A 17,190-nucleotide genomic window follows, 5' to 3' on the forward strand; every position below is an offset into this window, starting at 1 on the left:
ATGACGGTTGCTTTAAATTTAAATCGACTTGATTAAAATCAAATCCCCCTTGTTGTGAACACATGTTCATTTTATTTTCTCATTAAAAGCTTCTTAACAAACACTTTGGCATTTAAACAGTTTCTTACAGACTTCTTACCTGGATCCAGTTTGGCCTGCAGTCGGCTGAATGGTGTATCCTGACCAAGGATTCGGATCTGTCTGTGCAAAGCTTCAAGTCGAAAAGTTGTCTCAAGACATGTGAAAGCAGCACCTGACAGATAAACACAGAACATGGATTTATATAACTTGGGGGGGGGGGGGGGGGGACATATTAGGATAAAACATGCAGTTTGATTAAAATTGGCCTGTCAGACCTTTTATTATACGTCAATGTAGAATCCATGAATCACATGGATTTTCAGAGATCAATAGAAATTTGGAGTTTTTTGTTTCTAAGTGAATGAAGGGAAACTGTAGAGGACAAAAAAACAGTCATGATCTATGTGGAAGTAGTGCGTTTGTAAAATAACCACTTTTTAAAGCAGATGACTGTTTTAATTCTAGAGTGGCCTTCTATATTGCTAGACTTCGATGTACATTTGCTGCTATAAAAAGGAAAAAAGTGCTGCAAGATAGGCTTTCAAACAACCATTTGACAATGGGTCAGGGTGTGGGATTGCAGTATTTACTATTAAGGGACACAGGCACTCAGACTGATGGAGTTAATGCTGTCTAGTTTAGGATTTGGACGCTGGCAAACATACAATTGTGGCCAGCCCAATACAACCTCTCCTAATCCCACATGCCTTAATTTTGTGGAAAAGCATGATCCAAGAGCATGAACTTGGCAAAAGTGGATTGACCCATGTTTGGCAAGGGGCTCCTAAGCAAAAAAAAAATATATAAATAAAAATATCCAAATTACTTCTAGTTCATTGAGGGACACAAAAACCCAGAGACTGTCAGGGTCATACTGCTGCCTATTAGAGGACTTGCACACAAGCAAATACAAATGGTGGCCAGCCCAGTATAGCCCCCTTGTATGCCTAATGTCTGTGTAAAAGCAGTATTAAGAGCATGAACATAGCTAGGGATGAGCTCTGGCGTGTTCGCACAGTCCACGTGCAGAGCCCGCCAGGAAGTCTGCACGGCACTGCGCTAACCAAAGGCAGGGAGAGACATTTCCCAATCTCTGCAGCCCAGCATCGGGACAATGTCTCCCTGCCTGTGATTAGCGCAGCGCCGTGCCGACTTCCTGGCGGGCTCTGCACGTGCACTGTGTGAACACGCCAGAGCTCATCCCTAAACATTCCACAGGGATTGGACCCGTGTACCAAAATGAACTCCAAGAAATTGGTTTTACATCAAGTGCAAAAATCAAATCAAACAAAAATCAACATTCTCTCTCTGTCATTGAGGAACAGAAGAATTCAGAGACTGCGGGGAAGTTCAAAAAACAGGCCCACTAAAAACAAAACTGAAGACAGCTTGCAACTCCAAGAGCTGCCTGAAGAACCTTACACATGAAGCTGGCATCTGATGGGACCTAAACATTCACCTGGAAAAACTCCAAGAACACCTGGACAGAAGACCAGGTGGCATCCTTACAAATCTGGAAAACAGTAGCTTGGTGCCAAAAAGGGCTCACAGATTATGTCATGATATAAAAAAACTATCAATAAATGGTGCATTACATGCCATTCATGCTCACTCAGTCACTGTGAGATTTGTTTTCTGCAAAAAATCTGGTATATCCTGCTGCTCTTCATCTCTACCTCTGTCCTCAAGTCAGCTAGGGATTTTGCAGCTGTGGTGGCAACTCTGCACATGCTCAGTTTTTAGTGAGTTTCTGTGCTGAGCATTTCCTACTCATCACATCTGGGCAGCCCACGTGACTACAGAGTCACACATGTGGGTATATATACACAGTGGTAAATGACAGCCCATACCTTCCCTCCTCTTCTATGCCCACTAACCAGATAAACACAATTGGGGTGGGATATTACATGTAGACTAATGGAGGATTCACCTCCCTCTTATTATAAGACACAGCTTGTGACTGGCAGAAATCTGCCCACACCATGTTATTGCCAAAAAATTATAAAGATTAGATTTAAAGTATATATGTAAATGTAAAACAGTCTATTGATATTATTTATTTTTACTCTGTATTCCAAAGACCATTTTTTTATTTTAGTTTGAACATGTGACCAGCAGCAGAGGACTACAAGCTCCTTCTGCTTAGGTTTTTCTGCAGATATCTCAAGTGACTCTATATAGCTGTATATCGATTAGGAAAAAGGTACTTCGATTTTAATTTTTTTTTTAAACACAATAATTACAGTGCCATCATCCATATACAAAAATTAGAAGAAACAATATAAAATTAAATTAAGACCATAAACTTGAAAAATAAGCTGTTTGAGCCCCTATAAAATGGTGGAACGAGAAGCTGGTATGATTCCGAGAGCCTCTGAATTCCTGTGTCCCTCAATGAATGATGAAGAAATACCTATTATGTGAAGGCTAGATATGAGAAATTGGTCAGATATCATTCCATTAACTTGCACAGTCTTGTTTAAGCACTGCTTAGGAAAATACAGATCATCCAGGACTTTTTGTTTTTTTTTCAGACAAGGACTTATTCCCCTGAGACTGGGCGATCAGTGGATATCCAAAGAAGCTACTGTGCATCTTCAAACCTATGATCATTTCTGTTATGGGCTACAATCATCTCTACTAGAAGCATAGCCACTTTCTGAGAAAAAGATAGAAAAGGCTGTGCCCTGCCAGTCTGCTTCAGGGGAGAGCCCTTGTTCTCTGTGCAGAAGAAGTGGTCTCTTTGTAGAACCTTAACACTCTTTCGGAGTCAGAGCGCTTTAATCAGTAATGCTCATGTGCTCTGCGGATTGGGGAGCTCTAGCTCAGACTCAGTATGGAGTGTGTGCATGGTGGCATTGGCTTCTCTGCAGAGGTCCGAGAGCATGGATCTGCCGCAGGGTTGAAGGGGACAGACCTTTTAATTAAGTAAAGGCGGCTTTCTCAGAATTGTGATGAACCTGGATTTTTTTTAGCCGATTTTAACTAAAAATTCAATTGGGCTTTAAAAGAATAAATACGTTGTTTGTTTACAGAGCTTAGAAAGCCAAGATTCAGAACTGCTGGGCAATGGTAAAGTGGAGGTTCACCCAAAAAACTTTTTTTTTTTTAACATTAGATCGATGCTCATTTTGTCAAGGGGGATTGGGTGTTTTTTTTACAATCGAAGCAGTACTTACCGTTTTAGAGATGCATCTTCTCCGCCGCTTCCGGGTATGGGCTGCGGGACTGGGCGTTCCTATTTGATTGACAGGCTTCCGTCAAACTTCCGACGGTCGCATACATCGCGTCACGATTTTCCGAAAGTAGCCAAACGTCGGTGCGCAGGCGCCGTATAGAGCCGCACCGACGTTCGGCTTCTTTCGGCTACTCGTGACGCGATGTATGCGACCGTCGGAAGCCTGTCAATCAAATAGGAACGCCCAGTCCCGAAGACCATACCCGGAAGGGGCGGAGAAGATCGCTCTCTAAAACGGTAAGTACTGCTTCGATTTTAAAAAAACTACCCGATTCCCCTTGACAAAATGAGCCTCAATCTAATGTTAAAAAATGTTTTTCGGGTGAACTCCCGCTTTAAGCAATATGTGTAAAGCAGTCCTTAGTAGACTTTTGTTTTGGGTCTGTGCTATATCCATCCGTTGATGCCTTATCTCATATGTTTAGCAAGTGCACACTATGAATTTTATCTCTACTGGTTGCTTGTACCCCCCCCCCCCCATATATCCATAACAAAGATGTCACCCTTCACTTTTTTAAAGCCACAATCGCAACCCACAACTGTTAGTTCTACAATATAAAAGGAAAATTTGGGGGGATTCTGACAATGTAACTTGACTTTGTCATGGCAAGAGACCTTAGTGTGATATAGCTTTACTATTAATATAGAAAAAAAAATCGATTGGTTTTGCTAGAGTTGGCGTTTACGTGTTTGGAACAGGCCATCGATAGACAATTTGTTCTTTTGCCACATGTTATCAGACATGAGCAGTAGGGAAAGGCATTTCAAATTATACCGCAATTCACTTACCATAAACAAGAGTGGTGATACGGCGCTGGGCATATGTTGCCAAACCTTCACTCAACCACATTTCCTCCCAGCTGGCATTAGTGACTGCATTCCCAAACCAGCCATGTGCAATTTCATGGATCACATCAATAAGCAAGAAATCTTCACTGTCCAAGATGGAACAGATGACGAATGTCAGGCACGGGTTCTCCATGGCAACAATCGGAAAGGATGGGGGCAGGAAGACAATATCGTACCTGGAATGGAGGTAGGGAAGGGTAGTGGGCAAATGGGTTCTGGGTGAGAAAGACTTTTAAAGGGAATATATAAACAAGGGGTATCTCTGAAAACGAGTAAGCAGAAAACAAATCAGATAAATAAATCAGATGTTTATAGATACATAAAAAAAAAAAAAAAAAGAAGGGGAATAATTCATATTTGGTAAAAATAACTAAATAAAGCTAATGTTTTACTTTCCCTTTAAACACAGAAATGCTTGATTACGTCTTGTGATTCCCAACAATTTCAATAGTGCCATCCAACAGTATTTCAGGTAAAACACTTAGGTGCTGTATGCATAAACACACCAAGTTCTACTGTATATGCCCCTGGAAATGGGTAGAGGAAGCAGACACAGGCGTGCTGCAAAGAGTTCAGCATCAGATTTTGAAAGCGCAAATAATACCAATCAGCCCAGGTTTTCTAGCCTCTTCATCACTAAGCCCAATCCAGCCGATTATATTATGGCTATAAAGTGGCTTAATGGTCACTTTAACCACTTCCCTTCCCGCCCATAGCCAAATGACGTCCGCAGGAGGGATCTCCCATCCTGGGCGGGCATCATATGATGTCCTGGGCTTCCCGGCCATCTAAGAGGCAAAAACGTTTTTTTTTTTTATTGGAATATTATAGCAAAAAGTAAAATAATATCGTGTTTTTTTCAAACTTGTCGCTCTTCTTTTGTTTATAGCGCAAAAAAATAAAAACCGCAGAGGTGATCAAATAAAAAAAAATGCAAGAGGAGGAAGCCGCAGTGCTGCGATGGATAAGCCGTTAGTCTCTCTCGATCTAGACGGGCATATGACATGCTGATCAATTTAGGATTAGTCCTTCTTTTCACCATCATCTTGCTGGCCAGGAGATATTACAGAGCAGCGTAGACAACTTCCCCTTGTTTGACCAGCACCTCACTGAGCGAATATGAACAGATGTACCCTTCATTGTAATCCTAAATTGATCAGCATGTCATATGCTCGTCTGGATCGAGAGAGACTAACGGCTTATCCATCGCAGCACTGTGGCTTCCTCCTCCTCCTGCATCGGTGTCCCAGCTGGTCTGACGTCACCGACACATGTGAGATGGAGCTACACTTCCATCTCCCTGCCGATTGCTGCTTCCGTCTGCTCTACCGACACGTTGGAACACGGGCTCCATCTTCGGCTGCAACACAACAGGGGTATTGGCGCCCTTTCTACCCCCGCTGTGAGAGATTCACTGGACACTCTTCGGCTCCTCGTTGCTCAGCTAAATTTCGGTGACACCGTAAGCTTCCTTCTCTGTTTTTTTCATTTCCTTGTTTTACAACAGGACTGGATTTTATATAAAATTTTGAATAAATGTATTTTATGATCCTTTAACCTGCTGTGGGACTGCCTGCTTCTTTAAACCAAGGAGTGCTGGATTATTTTGTTTAGTACCGATTTGATCCGTATTCTTCAGTTATGGTTTTCATCCAGCTGCACTGGTCTTAGACCCCACTTCATTGATTATTATTCCCCCTTCTTTTTTCGACATGTTTTCACATTTTTAGCGCTTGCAATTTTTTGTTTTTCATGCTCTGTGCAGTGGTGTTGCACAAAGCAGCCCTGATCCTCCTCTTCTCGGGTCCCTTGCTGGCGCTCCTCACTCCTGCCCAGTGCCCCCATAGCAAGCAGTTTGCTATGAGGGTACCCAAGCCAAGCTGCTGCTCTGTGTCTATTCAGACACTGAGCCATGGCTCAACCCAGCCACCTCTCTTTCCTCATTGGCTCACTGACTTTTAATCACAGCAACGGGAGCCAATGACACCCACTGCTGTCTCAGCCAATGAAGAGGGATAGTCCCAGACAGCCGAGGCTCTCGTGCAACATCACTGGATCGAGATGGGGCTTAAGTATTAGGGGTGCCACTGCACATAGAAGGGTTTTTATCTTAATGCATAGAATGCATTAAGATAATAAACCTTCTGGCTTTAGAACCACTTTAACTGTCTCTAGAAATGTACAAAATATTTATATAGCTATAGTTACATCTGATCTTACCTTCCCCAGATATAGGGTCCGTACAAGCTCTCTGCAGCCTGAAGCCACTGCTCTACTCGCCCAGCTAGTTTACCGACAGCCAAAGGCAGCACACAGGGTTCAGCCCAAACCCGACTTCTGTTAGAAAACAAACAGTAAAGTACATAAAACCCAAGTAATAGCAGAAAAAAAGAAATACCACAGTGAACAAAATGCATCTAGTGGATGAATGCAACCATATGAAATGTAGTTACCTGGGGCCAATATCTGCTGGAAGCAAATGACCTGCAGTCAGGGCCACTAAATAGGCAGGAACAGGATGCTCCATGTAGAAGTGAAAGATGCCCATTTCTTCTATGTAATAACTGTGAGTACAGCTCATAAGCACCCGAATTCCTGCTGGAGCCTGAGGAAAGTATATATAGGAAAATACAATTAACACTGCTCAGTATAACATTTTCTTGAAGCTTCCATGGCAGGGAATAAAGGTTCTTCCGAACCTTGCTACCAAAACCAATCAGCACACAGCTCTAATTTTTAGCTTGCATACAATAACATAAAAAAAAAAAAAAAAAAAAGAGCTGATCTTAAAGCGGAACTTCAGTCATTTTTTCATCTTTCCATTAAATGCTCTGCCCTTGTTTTAACTTTGGATAGTAAAACATTTTTTTTTTCCTGACAGTAAATACCTTATACAGCCCACTGTTTGTCTAGTAAAAAGCCTAGGCTTATAACATCATGCACAGCGCTCTCTCACACTCTGGCGAGAGTTTGCCAGGAAGGGAGTCATAAGAGGGCCAATGAGAGCTTCAAAGCTGGGAAGTGTGCCTCTGTGTAAATCCAGGAAGTAAACAGGCAACAGCTTCAGCTGCCCACAGTTAAAATGGTTGCAGCCACATATGGTTACAGTATATATAAAATAATATGCAAAGTGGTTGGAGGGAAGCTTCAGAATGGCAAAGATGTTTTTTTTATTACAAATTATGTGAGCAGACTGCAGTTCCTCTTTACTGAACAGTCAATATACAAATACAGAGATTTTTATGAAGGTACAATCTCTGGAGTTACATGATTCATATAGTATCTTTATCCATGTAACAAAACCACAAAACCTGTAGTGACCACCGCTGTACAGTACAATTCTATTCTTATACCTTCCTCAGTCATAGCTGGACAACCTCACTTTTTATTCCATTACTTCCACTGTCCCATAAATAGATACCATCTCATGTATACAAAAGTCACACTCTGATGATTGTGACACCAGGCCTAAAAATATGCCAGTATTTTCAATGTGTCAGATGTGCTGTCATTCCATTGAGGCGCCATCACTACAGCCCATAAAAACTGTTATTCACAATTTGGTCAGTAAATCTAAATTAAAACCCATTCTCTACTATACTATAGTGGGTTTAAAAAAACAACAAAAAATAAAATAAAAAGCATAACAGCAATGACTAATCCTGTAAGGAAAATAAGAAGAAAACTGCGCTAATGGAAAAACAAAACCAAAACAAACATCAAGCGGCAATTCTCTTCTGACATAAATTACAGTATGGCAATAATATAAAGAAATAGAATCACGCTAATGATCATAAATACATGATATATAAAAAAAAAAAAAAAGTTAAAGAGTTCATTCAATTGGAAACCCAATTAGTCCATATAAAAATCCATCAGTGATTAAGATAATAAAAGTCTTGATCATCCCTGATGATAAATCCACCAACCACCTCATCCGGGCCTTTCTCCTGTACCCGGGACATCACTCTTTCAAGTGGATGTGGAGTGTACCAAGAACTCCAATGACCCCCAGGACCTCAGAGGCCCTCGTGCACCTGCACAGGCTGTACTGCCGATATGTCCACCCCTGGGTGATGTCCCGGGTACAGGAGAATGGCATTACCAGGAGAAAGGCCCAGGCTGGGTAATAAGCCATAGGCGTTGTTTGATCCCTTGTAATTGGGGGGGGGGGGGGGATCAACTGGAGCTGGTAAGCAGCAAATTCTACTGTTGGTGGCGGCATTGTTCACATGAGATGGTGGTTTTATCAGGGATAATCAAGACTCACTATATTAATCACTGGTGGATTTGTATATGGACTGATTGGGTTACCAAATTTAATGAACGCAAGTTTTATTGATTTTTTCATGTATTTATGATCATTAGCGCAATTTAATTATTTTTTATGCTTAATTCTGTACCAACCAACGATGACGCACATTGCATCAATTAAATCAACCTCAATATTTTAAGTCCATAACAATGCAATAATAGTATCACAGCAAAACAAGCCGTACCAAATGGCTCGCCCCAAAAAAATAAAATAAAAAAAAAAGGCACTTGTCTGGACAGAGAATCAATGTAAAATACAAAATAATAATTGATCTTATCTACAAAAGGCAGGCACTGTTGTTGCTAGACCCTCAGGAGTATTCCTCCAATGGGTGCCTTGCTATGGGGTTAGCTATGGCCAATATTCTTTTATTGGATTTACTATAACGTAAAACTTTAGGAGGTGCTGATCTTTTTGTCTGTTGTGGTTTGGAAGTAATAGAAGATATCACTATCACTCGCAGATTACCTATTGCAGGTGATCTGTCTCTGACTTTGCATTACAGAGCAACTGTAAATAAAATCAGGACTCAGATTTACTGCCTATTATAATAATATCATTAACTGCAGAGAATTTCTGATTACAGGTAAGGACTGAAGCCAATTATCACTGTAATAGGAATCTGCAACACCAGGCAAAGAGGTAAACTGCCACTTGGGACACTGCAACTAGTGATTCTAATCCGAGTCCACCAACCCTACCGATCCTGATCCGAGTCAATCCCCCCCTACCGGTGCGGACCCGAGTCCATCCCCCCCTACCGGTGCGGACCCGAGTCCATCCCCCCCTACCGGTGCGGACCCGAGTCCATCCCCCCCTACCGGTGCTGACCCGAGTCCATCCCCCCCTACCGGTGCTGACCCGAGTCCATCCCCCCCTACCGGTGCTGACCCGAGTCCATCCCCCCCTACCGGTGCGGACCCGAGTCCATCCCCCCCTACCGGTGCGGACCCGAGTCCATCCCCCCCTACCGGTGCGGACCCGAGTCCATCCCCCCTACCAATGCTGACACGAGTTCATCACCCCCTACCAATGCTGACACGAGTTCATCACCCCTACCGATGCCCAAATCCATCACCCCTACCGATGTCCAAATCCATCACCCCTACCGATGCCCAAATCCATCACCCCTACCGATGCCCAAATCCATCACCCCTACCGATGCCCAAATCCATCACCCCTACCGATGCCCAAATCCATCACCCCTACCGATGCCCAACTCCATCACCCCTACCGATGCCCAAATCCATCACCCCTACCGATGCCCAAATCCATCACCCCTACCGATGCCCAAATCCATCACCCCTACCGATGCCCAAATCCATCACCCCTACCGATGCCCAAATCCATCACCCCTACCGATGCCCAAATCCATCACCCCTACCGATGCCCAAATCCATCACCCCTACCGATGCCCAAATCCATCACCCCTACCGATGCAAACCCATCACAACAGTGGATCATTTTTGCAAGAATGTGGCAAGCCCTGGTTCGCACTATGAATTGCACAGTAATGTGCTGTGTTTGTGACCTTTATTTGGCGTGTAAACATTGACAGCAGTGCGTGCAAAGACGTGCACAGATCACCGGTTTCCGGCACCATGTTCTAGTGTCCACCGAGGCTAACTGGACATCAAAGCTGCTGAAAATAAAATGGTTATCAAAACAAAGACTGTTTAACTTACCTTAACAGAGGCAGAGTAAGTACACTTTACAGCTGGTGTATCAAAACATGGGAAGAAGGAGCGATTGCAAACAGAGTGCCCCTGAGTAAACACAAACAACTCTGAGCTTCCATAGGAGAGGTCAGGATCCAGCCACCATATCTGAAAAACATTGTTGGAAATATATTGCAGGTAATATTTAAATACTGATGCAGCATGGGTAAAACTATGTTTTTGCTAGAAGCTGAAGCTTTTTTACACCAACAAAATATTTTTTTTATTTCTAGAAGGCTCTGGTGGTATGCACCTGACATCTCCAGGTCTTCACACTTGCAACACCCATGAGAAGTGGGTGCCACTTGGAACACAGAAGAACTGGAGATCTCATAGCTAGTTTTTACTGTATGGAAGAGACCACAGCTTACTAGACCTGTAACTAAAATAACAAATCAGTGGCCAGGCTGTGGTCATTCAAGTATTGTTTTTTTTCTTCCTTTGTCTGAATTTCTCACTTCCTGTTTCTCCTCAGTAAGCTTGCCCCCATCATCCGAGCCGTTCTGGGTGGGGGTTAGTCAGTGTGCTCGCCCCCTTCCTTGGGACTACATCCCTGCGGTGAGATGGTGTGAACACAGTGTCTCCCCACAGGGCCGCTCACACATGAATCAAACAGGAATGCTTTGTGGGTTCCCATGCAATTCACACGCAGTGCAATTTCAGCCTATTCATTTTAATTAGGCTAAAATCGCACCTTACAGCACCAAAGTAGAGCATTCACATCTTTTTAAATTGCACTCTAACCAGGTCACATGATACAAAAGGACCATGTGATCCGATGCGAGAAAACACACTGCATTTGTGACCTGCGTTTGGGGTGTCTTTAACTTTCTATTGACACAAGCTGCAAATTTCAAATGTAATGCACTATGCATGCGAGATCTAAATTGAACAGGAACACAGCAAAGTCCCTGTGCAGGCATGGAGAGAACTGGCCCTAAAACAAGCCCTCACCGACCTCTGTAGCTGCAGGCACTCTGGAGCAATTGATTCTTTAATTTCATAATAAAGGCAATCTGGTCTGGTTGTAGCTTGCTTCTTAAAGAAAGCTTCATGCTGATCTGCTGCGGAGCAGCGTTCCCATGGTTTTCATGCAGGTTAGCTGCACTTTCCCATAGAATTCTATTATGTCGCGCAGTTTTACTGAATGCACATCAAAGTTCTGCATGCAGGACATTATTCAACTTTGGTCAAAGCTGCATAGCTTGTTTTTATCTACAGATGCCCTGTACCTACATAGGCATTTTTATTGGTAGAGGTGAACTACGCCTTTTATCTGTGTCATCTTGGTGCTTATGTTTTCTGAATTCCTTGCTATGTTGACCTTTAGGCTGCATGCAAAACTGTACATTTCCTAAACGTGTGACAAAACACACAAAAATGTGCATATTGCATCACGTTGCCGACATGCACAGCAAACGTGCTGCAATAGCAGGTCACGCTTGCAGTGCCATTAATTGTTAAAGCATGGGTAGCAGATATTTTGCAACGTGCACTGAAAAAATCCCTTTGTCATATGTAGGGCAGCCCACTCAAGGTAATGTGCCGATTTAGGTGCGACACGCGATACATGATGCACAATGCGCACAAAAAAAGCCTGCAAGCAGGAACACACCTTCCTGCTATGCTCAGGTGTGAATAGGGCCTTAAAAAGGAGAAGTCCAGCCTGAGGCTTTTTTAGGCTGGACTTCTCCTCTGGGTCACAGCAGTGCAATTAGTTTTGTACTCCTTTGACCCTTTTTCAGCAGAGAACGGTGTGAAGTCCGCTCTCCGCTGATGTCACATATATCAGAGCGAAGTCTGGATCCGCCATCTGTCTTGACCAATGGCAGTCTCCCTGCCCCTCCACAGCACATCGCTCCGATGAGAGTGGAGGATGAGCGCAGGAGATATGCTGACTGACAGGCAGCATCTCTCCACTCGGGCAGGGAACCGAGCCATCGGTGGTGTTCGGTGGCTTGGTTCTCAGTGTAGAGGTGCGCAAGGGACAGCAGCAGCATTGGTCTGATGCTCCATCTACTGAGGTAAATATGAAAAAAAAAAAAAAAAAAAAAAAAAGCCCCATAATGTTCAGTGCCATTTGAAAAAGATATACAAGCTAATAAAGATCTACAATGTTGCCAAATAATAATCTGCATGAATTAGATACTTTTGTCATTTGAGCATTATATAAAGTTTGGGGTTACTTTGTAAATGGAGAAGAAAAAAACTCAGTGCTGGAGGTGCTGAGGTTGGGGTTGGTCGGTTTCACAACAGGTTCTGCTGCCTTAGTTAGGCTGGATTCACACCTATGCATTTTTAGTGCTTTTTGCGGATTTGCACTACGGCCCATTTACCATGGTTTCCTATGGAACACGTTCTGTAGTGCAAATCTGCAAAATTAAAAAAGCACTAAAAATGCATAGGTGTGAAACCAGCCTTCGTCAGATAGCTCTGGGGGGAGCAGATGCTTGACCACGTGTGTGTTAAAGTGGAAGCCTAACCAACTAACGCTAAACCTACTCTCTGCCACATTCTAAGCCACATAGGGTTTTTTGGTTTGTAGTTCTCAGATGCAGATTTAAACTGCAAGATGAGAAAGAATCATCGCAGATGAATTAATCAACCGGGACAGGATTTAATTTGTAATGAAAGAGATAAAAAAAATTAAAAAAAATACACAACATTTCAAATAATTGATATACTGGAGCAGCACAGTGGCTAAGTGGTTAGCACTTCCACCTAGCAGCACTAGGGTCGTTGGTTAAATTCCCTACCATGGCACTACTGTCTGGAATTTCCATGTTCTCCCTATACCTGCCCACTCCTAAAACATGCTGGTAGGTTAATTGGCTCCTGTCTAAATTGCCCTAGTATGTGTATGTATGAATTTGCGTTAAGGATCTTAGATTGTAAGCTTCATTAGAGCAGGGACTGATGTACATGTAAAATATTTAAATTGTAGTGCTACATAAATACCTATAATAAATTAAATTTTTGTTTGGCGGTTAACAAGAAACTAAAAATAGTAAAGTATGGTGCTTTAACCAATTCAATACCAGGCACTTAAACACCTTCCTGCCCAGACCAATTTTCAGCTTTCAGTGCTGTCGCACTCTGAATGACAATTGTGCGGCCATGCAACACTGTACCCAAACAAAATTGTTATTATTTTGTTTCCACAAATAGAGCTTTCTTTTGGTGGTATTTGATCACCTCTGGGATTTTTTTTTGCTAAACAAATTAAAAAAAAAGACAGACATTTTAGTTTTTTTCTGTTACAAAAATGTGTAAATAAGTACGTTTTCTCCTTCACTGACAGGCACTGATGGGGCTGCACTGTTGGGCACTAATAAGGCAGCACTGAAAGGCAGCATGGATGGGTGGCACTGATGGGCATCACTGATTGGCAGGCATTATTTGGCACTGATTGGCATCCACTGTGGGCACCGATTGGCATCCCTGGGGTGACTAGTGGTGGGCATCCCTGATGGTCCAGTGTGGGCATCCTCTCGAGGGCTGTGCTAATAATCAGCACAGACCCCCCCCCCCTGTCAGAGGGGCAGCCGATCGGCTCTTCTCTACTCGCATCTGACAGACACGAGTGTGGAAAAGACGGTAAACAGCTTTTCCTGTTTCCATGATTAAACACGACTGATCACGTGATAAAGAGGCTTCGTCAGAGACTCTTTACCTAAATCGGAGTTGCGGTGTGTCAGACTGACAGGCCGCATCACCGATCGATGCGATGCTCGCCCCCGGGGGCACGCAGCGGCTTGCTATCCTGATCACATCAAATGACGTCTGATCAGGATAACACAACCACTTTGCTATATGGCGGGTGGCAAGTGGTTAAAGGAGAAGTATAGCCAAAGTTTTTCTTTTTGCCTGTACTTCTGTGGATCACAGGAGTGTAGCTCGTTCTGCACTCCTGTGACCTGGTCTCAGCAGAAAGTGGGCTGAAGCCGACTGTCGGTTGACGTCACAGCGCGGGTCCAGGCTCTGGATAGAACCATCCCGACCATATGGTCGCAATCCACCCAGAAGCCTGGAACGGCTTTGGGTGGGACTCCGCTTTAATCTACAACTACTGTGTTGTTGTATATTGGGTTTTTGTATATTATGTTTTTGTTTCCTTCCTGTAAGCACCATTAAAGCCCCATACTTTACCATTTAGTTTCCTATATACATTGGGGTGTGGCGCTGTAAATACCATTGTTTACAGAATATTGTTTTGCGGTTTAGCTCCAACCCACCTCTATAACCTTGGCACTCCCCCAAAACATCCACACTTCCTGCTGTGGGACAAATGTGACGGTCCCTTTCCAACCCCACAATGCGGTGGAGAGTACCTTAGCAATCCATGACCAGGCCCAAGTACTGTATACTCTATGTAAATGTTTCTGATAATATGCAACTAGCGACTTTCAGAAAAGTCAGGGAGCAAGCTACTACATTGGATCATGGACATGCAGGAATTCTGAGGGATGACTTTCTAGAATTTCGTGATAACAACAATAATCATCAGTCCTGTGGCAATTAAACACTCACCGCAGGACCCTCGCCCGTGACGTAGTGTACAATGACCTGGAACGTCTCGTTCGTTCGCAGGGTTTCAGGCACAGTGATGGTAAGCGCGGAGCCATAATCTGTAAACTCTTCAACCCTAAAGTCCAACGGAAAGCAGCAGGTGGAGTGAGCGGGCGCAGAGTCGCTGGCACTATGGAACTCACATGGCTGGCTAAAAGTGCAAGGCAGTGCTTCCGACGCAGGAATGTCCATTGAGGAAAGGGCAGCGGGTATACTAGAAGTGGCAAAGCCGCTGTCACGGGTCGGGGACATGAGAGAGTCTGAGGACCAGCATGACGTAGAGGATCGGGAAGACAGATCGGTGGCGGGGGAAGCAGTAGATGTAAACAGAGCTGAAGCAGAACTTTTAGGGGAAGATCCTGGAGGCTGATGACCATTGATGATGGGACAACCCGTACCAGAAGAAACGTGGTCTGTAACGTCGTCACCTGGCGCGAGGTGTGGCAAAGTGGTAGAACTTTTTGAACGTGGAACAGACAGGTCGAGGGGTTCCGGGGTGACCACCGGTGAGGATTCCGCTGTAGCGGGGCTCACCGTAGATGACTGAGGGGTGGCGTAGGATGAAGGGTCCATGGTGGTAGGAGAATGTGAGGGCCCCAAGTCTTGTTTACACTGGCACCCATGGGTGGGGTCCTCAGGGTTCCAGGGGTGGTGAGCACTGTAGTCACTAGGAGGACATGAACAAGGTCTCTCGTTCTTCTTGCTCGGTCTCCCCCCTCTTCTACACCGGACAGAGCTGACTCTAAGCACCGGGTGAACGTCCAGAACCAGAGCCGGCCCGCCTGGCACCACAGGGCTCAGCTCAAGCACCAAGCAACCAGACAGTTCCCGGCTCTCAGGCCGCAGCTCCAGGCCCAGGTGGAAGTGATGGAGCCGGTAGAGCTGGAAGCTGGAGGCCGAAGCTGGGTCAGGGGGTCCCGGTTCAAAACGCTGCGGGGAGTCCGGGCCTGGCCCGGGGTGGAGAGGGCGGCGGCAGCAGCACAGCGCCGGGCACCGGGCAGCCGACGCCATCGGACACGGGACAACGATCAGGTCACACTATGTAAAATCCATCGGGGCCGCAGAAGGCCTAGACCGGGAGGAGAGACAGCCGACACCGGCCGGGACAGGAAGTGACACAGTAGAGGCGAGGCCTGGCCCGGAACAGCCCACCCGGTATACAGCGGCTCCCCGGGTGTGTGCTGCGACCCCTGTTTACACGACGGCTGTTGGAGCGCTATGATCGCCTATTTCCAAACGGCTGTACACGCCCGGGACCGGGGGAGAGCTGTCAGTGAAGTTATACGAACCGGCAGACACGGGCCGCCGCTAGGTGGCAGCATTTCCTATTTCCTTCTCAGATTGTGCCATACAGGTGACCTGAGACAGCCCAGCTCCCCTGTAGAGGTCACAGGGGCTGCTCTTCAGATCACTATCTACCCTTGCTGGCAGAAAAAAAAAATCTAATTAGAAATACAACTAAAGGCAAACTTTTTTTTATTTTGTATTAACCCAGGGGGTGCCCAACCTTTTGAAGAGCGAGGGCCACTTAAAGTGGAGGTTCACCCAAAAAATAAATTTTTAACATTACATTCAGCCGAGTTGTCCTAATGACAATCGGCTGTTTTTTTTTTTTGTTTTTTTTCGTACATACCGTATTTTCACCGCCGCTTCCGGGTATGTCTTCTGCGGGACTGGGCGTTCCTATCTGATTGACAGGCTTCCGACCGTTGCATACTGCGCATCACGAGTTGCCGAACGTCGGTGCGCAGGCGCTGTATAGAGCCGCACCGACGTTCGGCTTCTTTCGGCAACTCGTGACGCGCTGTATGCGACGGTCGGAAGCCTGTCAATCAGATAGGAACGCCCAGTCCCGCAGAAGACATACCCGGAAGCAGCGGTGAAAATACGGTATGTACGAAAAAAAACAGCCGATTGTCATTAAGACAACTCGGCTGAATGTAATGTTAAAAAATTATTTTTGGGTGAACCCCCGCTTTAAAGCGGTGGTTCACCCTAAAAACTAAATTTTCTTATTCCACTGCCCCCCCACATTACAATCCGATTAAGGCTCTTATTATTTTTTTCATGCTGTACATACCTTAGTACAGCATATTCACCCGTGCATCCGGGTTGCGAGTCCCGCGGGAGTGGGCGTTCCTCACATGTGTGTGATTGACGTTTTGCCCACAAATGAGCTCCCCCCTGTCGCGTAAGCCGCGCCATGATTGGCGAAAGGAGCCGAACGGCGATGCGCAGTATAGCGCCGACTCGCCGTTCGGCTCCTTTCGCCAACCGTGACGCGGCTTACGCGACGGGGGGAGCTCGTTTTTGGGCAAAACGTCAATCACCGGCATGTGAGGAACGCCCACTCCCGCGGGACTCACAACCCGGATGCACGGGTGAATATGCTGTACTAAGGTATGTACAGCATGAAAAAA

General features: G+C 45.0%; 1 protein-coding gene across 1 annotated transcript in view; it reads right to left on the minus strand.

Annotated features, from left to right (window-relative positions):
• Nucleotides 1-16,086, minus strand: part of RNPEPL1 (arginyl aminopeptidase like 1) — a 28,256-nt gene extending 12,170 nt beyond the window's left edge. The window contains exons 1-6 of the mRNA XM_040349738.1: nucleotides 14,732-16,086; nucleotides 10,169-10,309; nucleotides 6,622-6,773; nucleotides 6,389-6,505; nucleotides 4,109-4,344; nucleotides 140-253 (exon numbers count right to left, since the gene is read on the minus strand). Coding sequence (XP_040205672.1) covers nucleotides 140-253; nucleotides 4,109-4,344; nucleotides 6,389-6,505; nucleotides 6,622-6,773; nucleotides 10,169-10,309; nucleotides 14,732-15,781 — 1,810 coding nt within the window. The 5' untranslated portion in view covers nucleotides 15,782-16,086. The remainder of the gene's footprint in view (nucleotides 1-139; nucleotides 254-4,108; nucleotides 4,345-6,388; nucleotides 6,506-6,621; nucleotides 6,774-10,168; nucleotides 10,310-14,731) is intronic.
• Between the last annotated feature and the right edge of the window lie 1,104 nt (nucleotides 16,087-17,190).

This window comes from Rana temporaria, chromosome 4 (genome assembly GCF_905171775.1).
Source record: "Rana temporaria chromosome 4, aRanTem1.1, whole genome shotgun sequence".
NCBI lineage: Eukaryota > Metazoa > Chordata > Amphibia > Anura > Ranidae > Rana > Rana temporaria.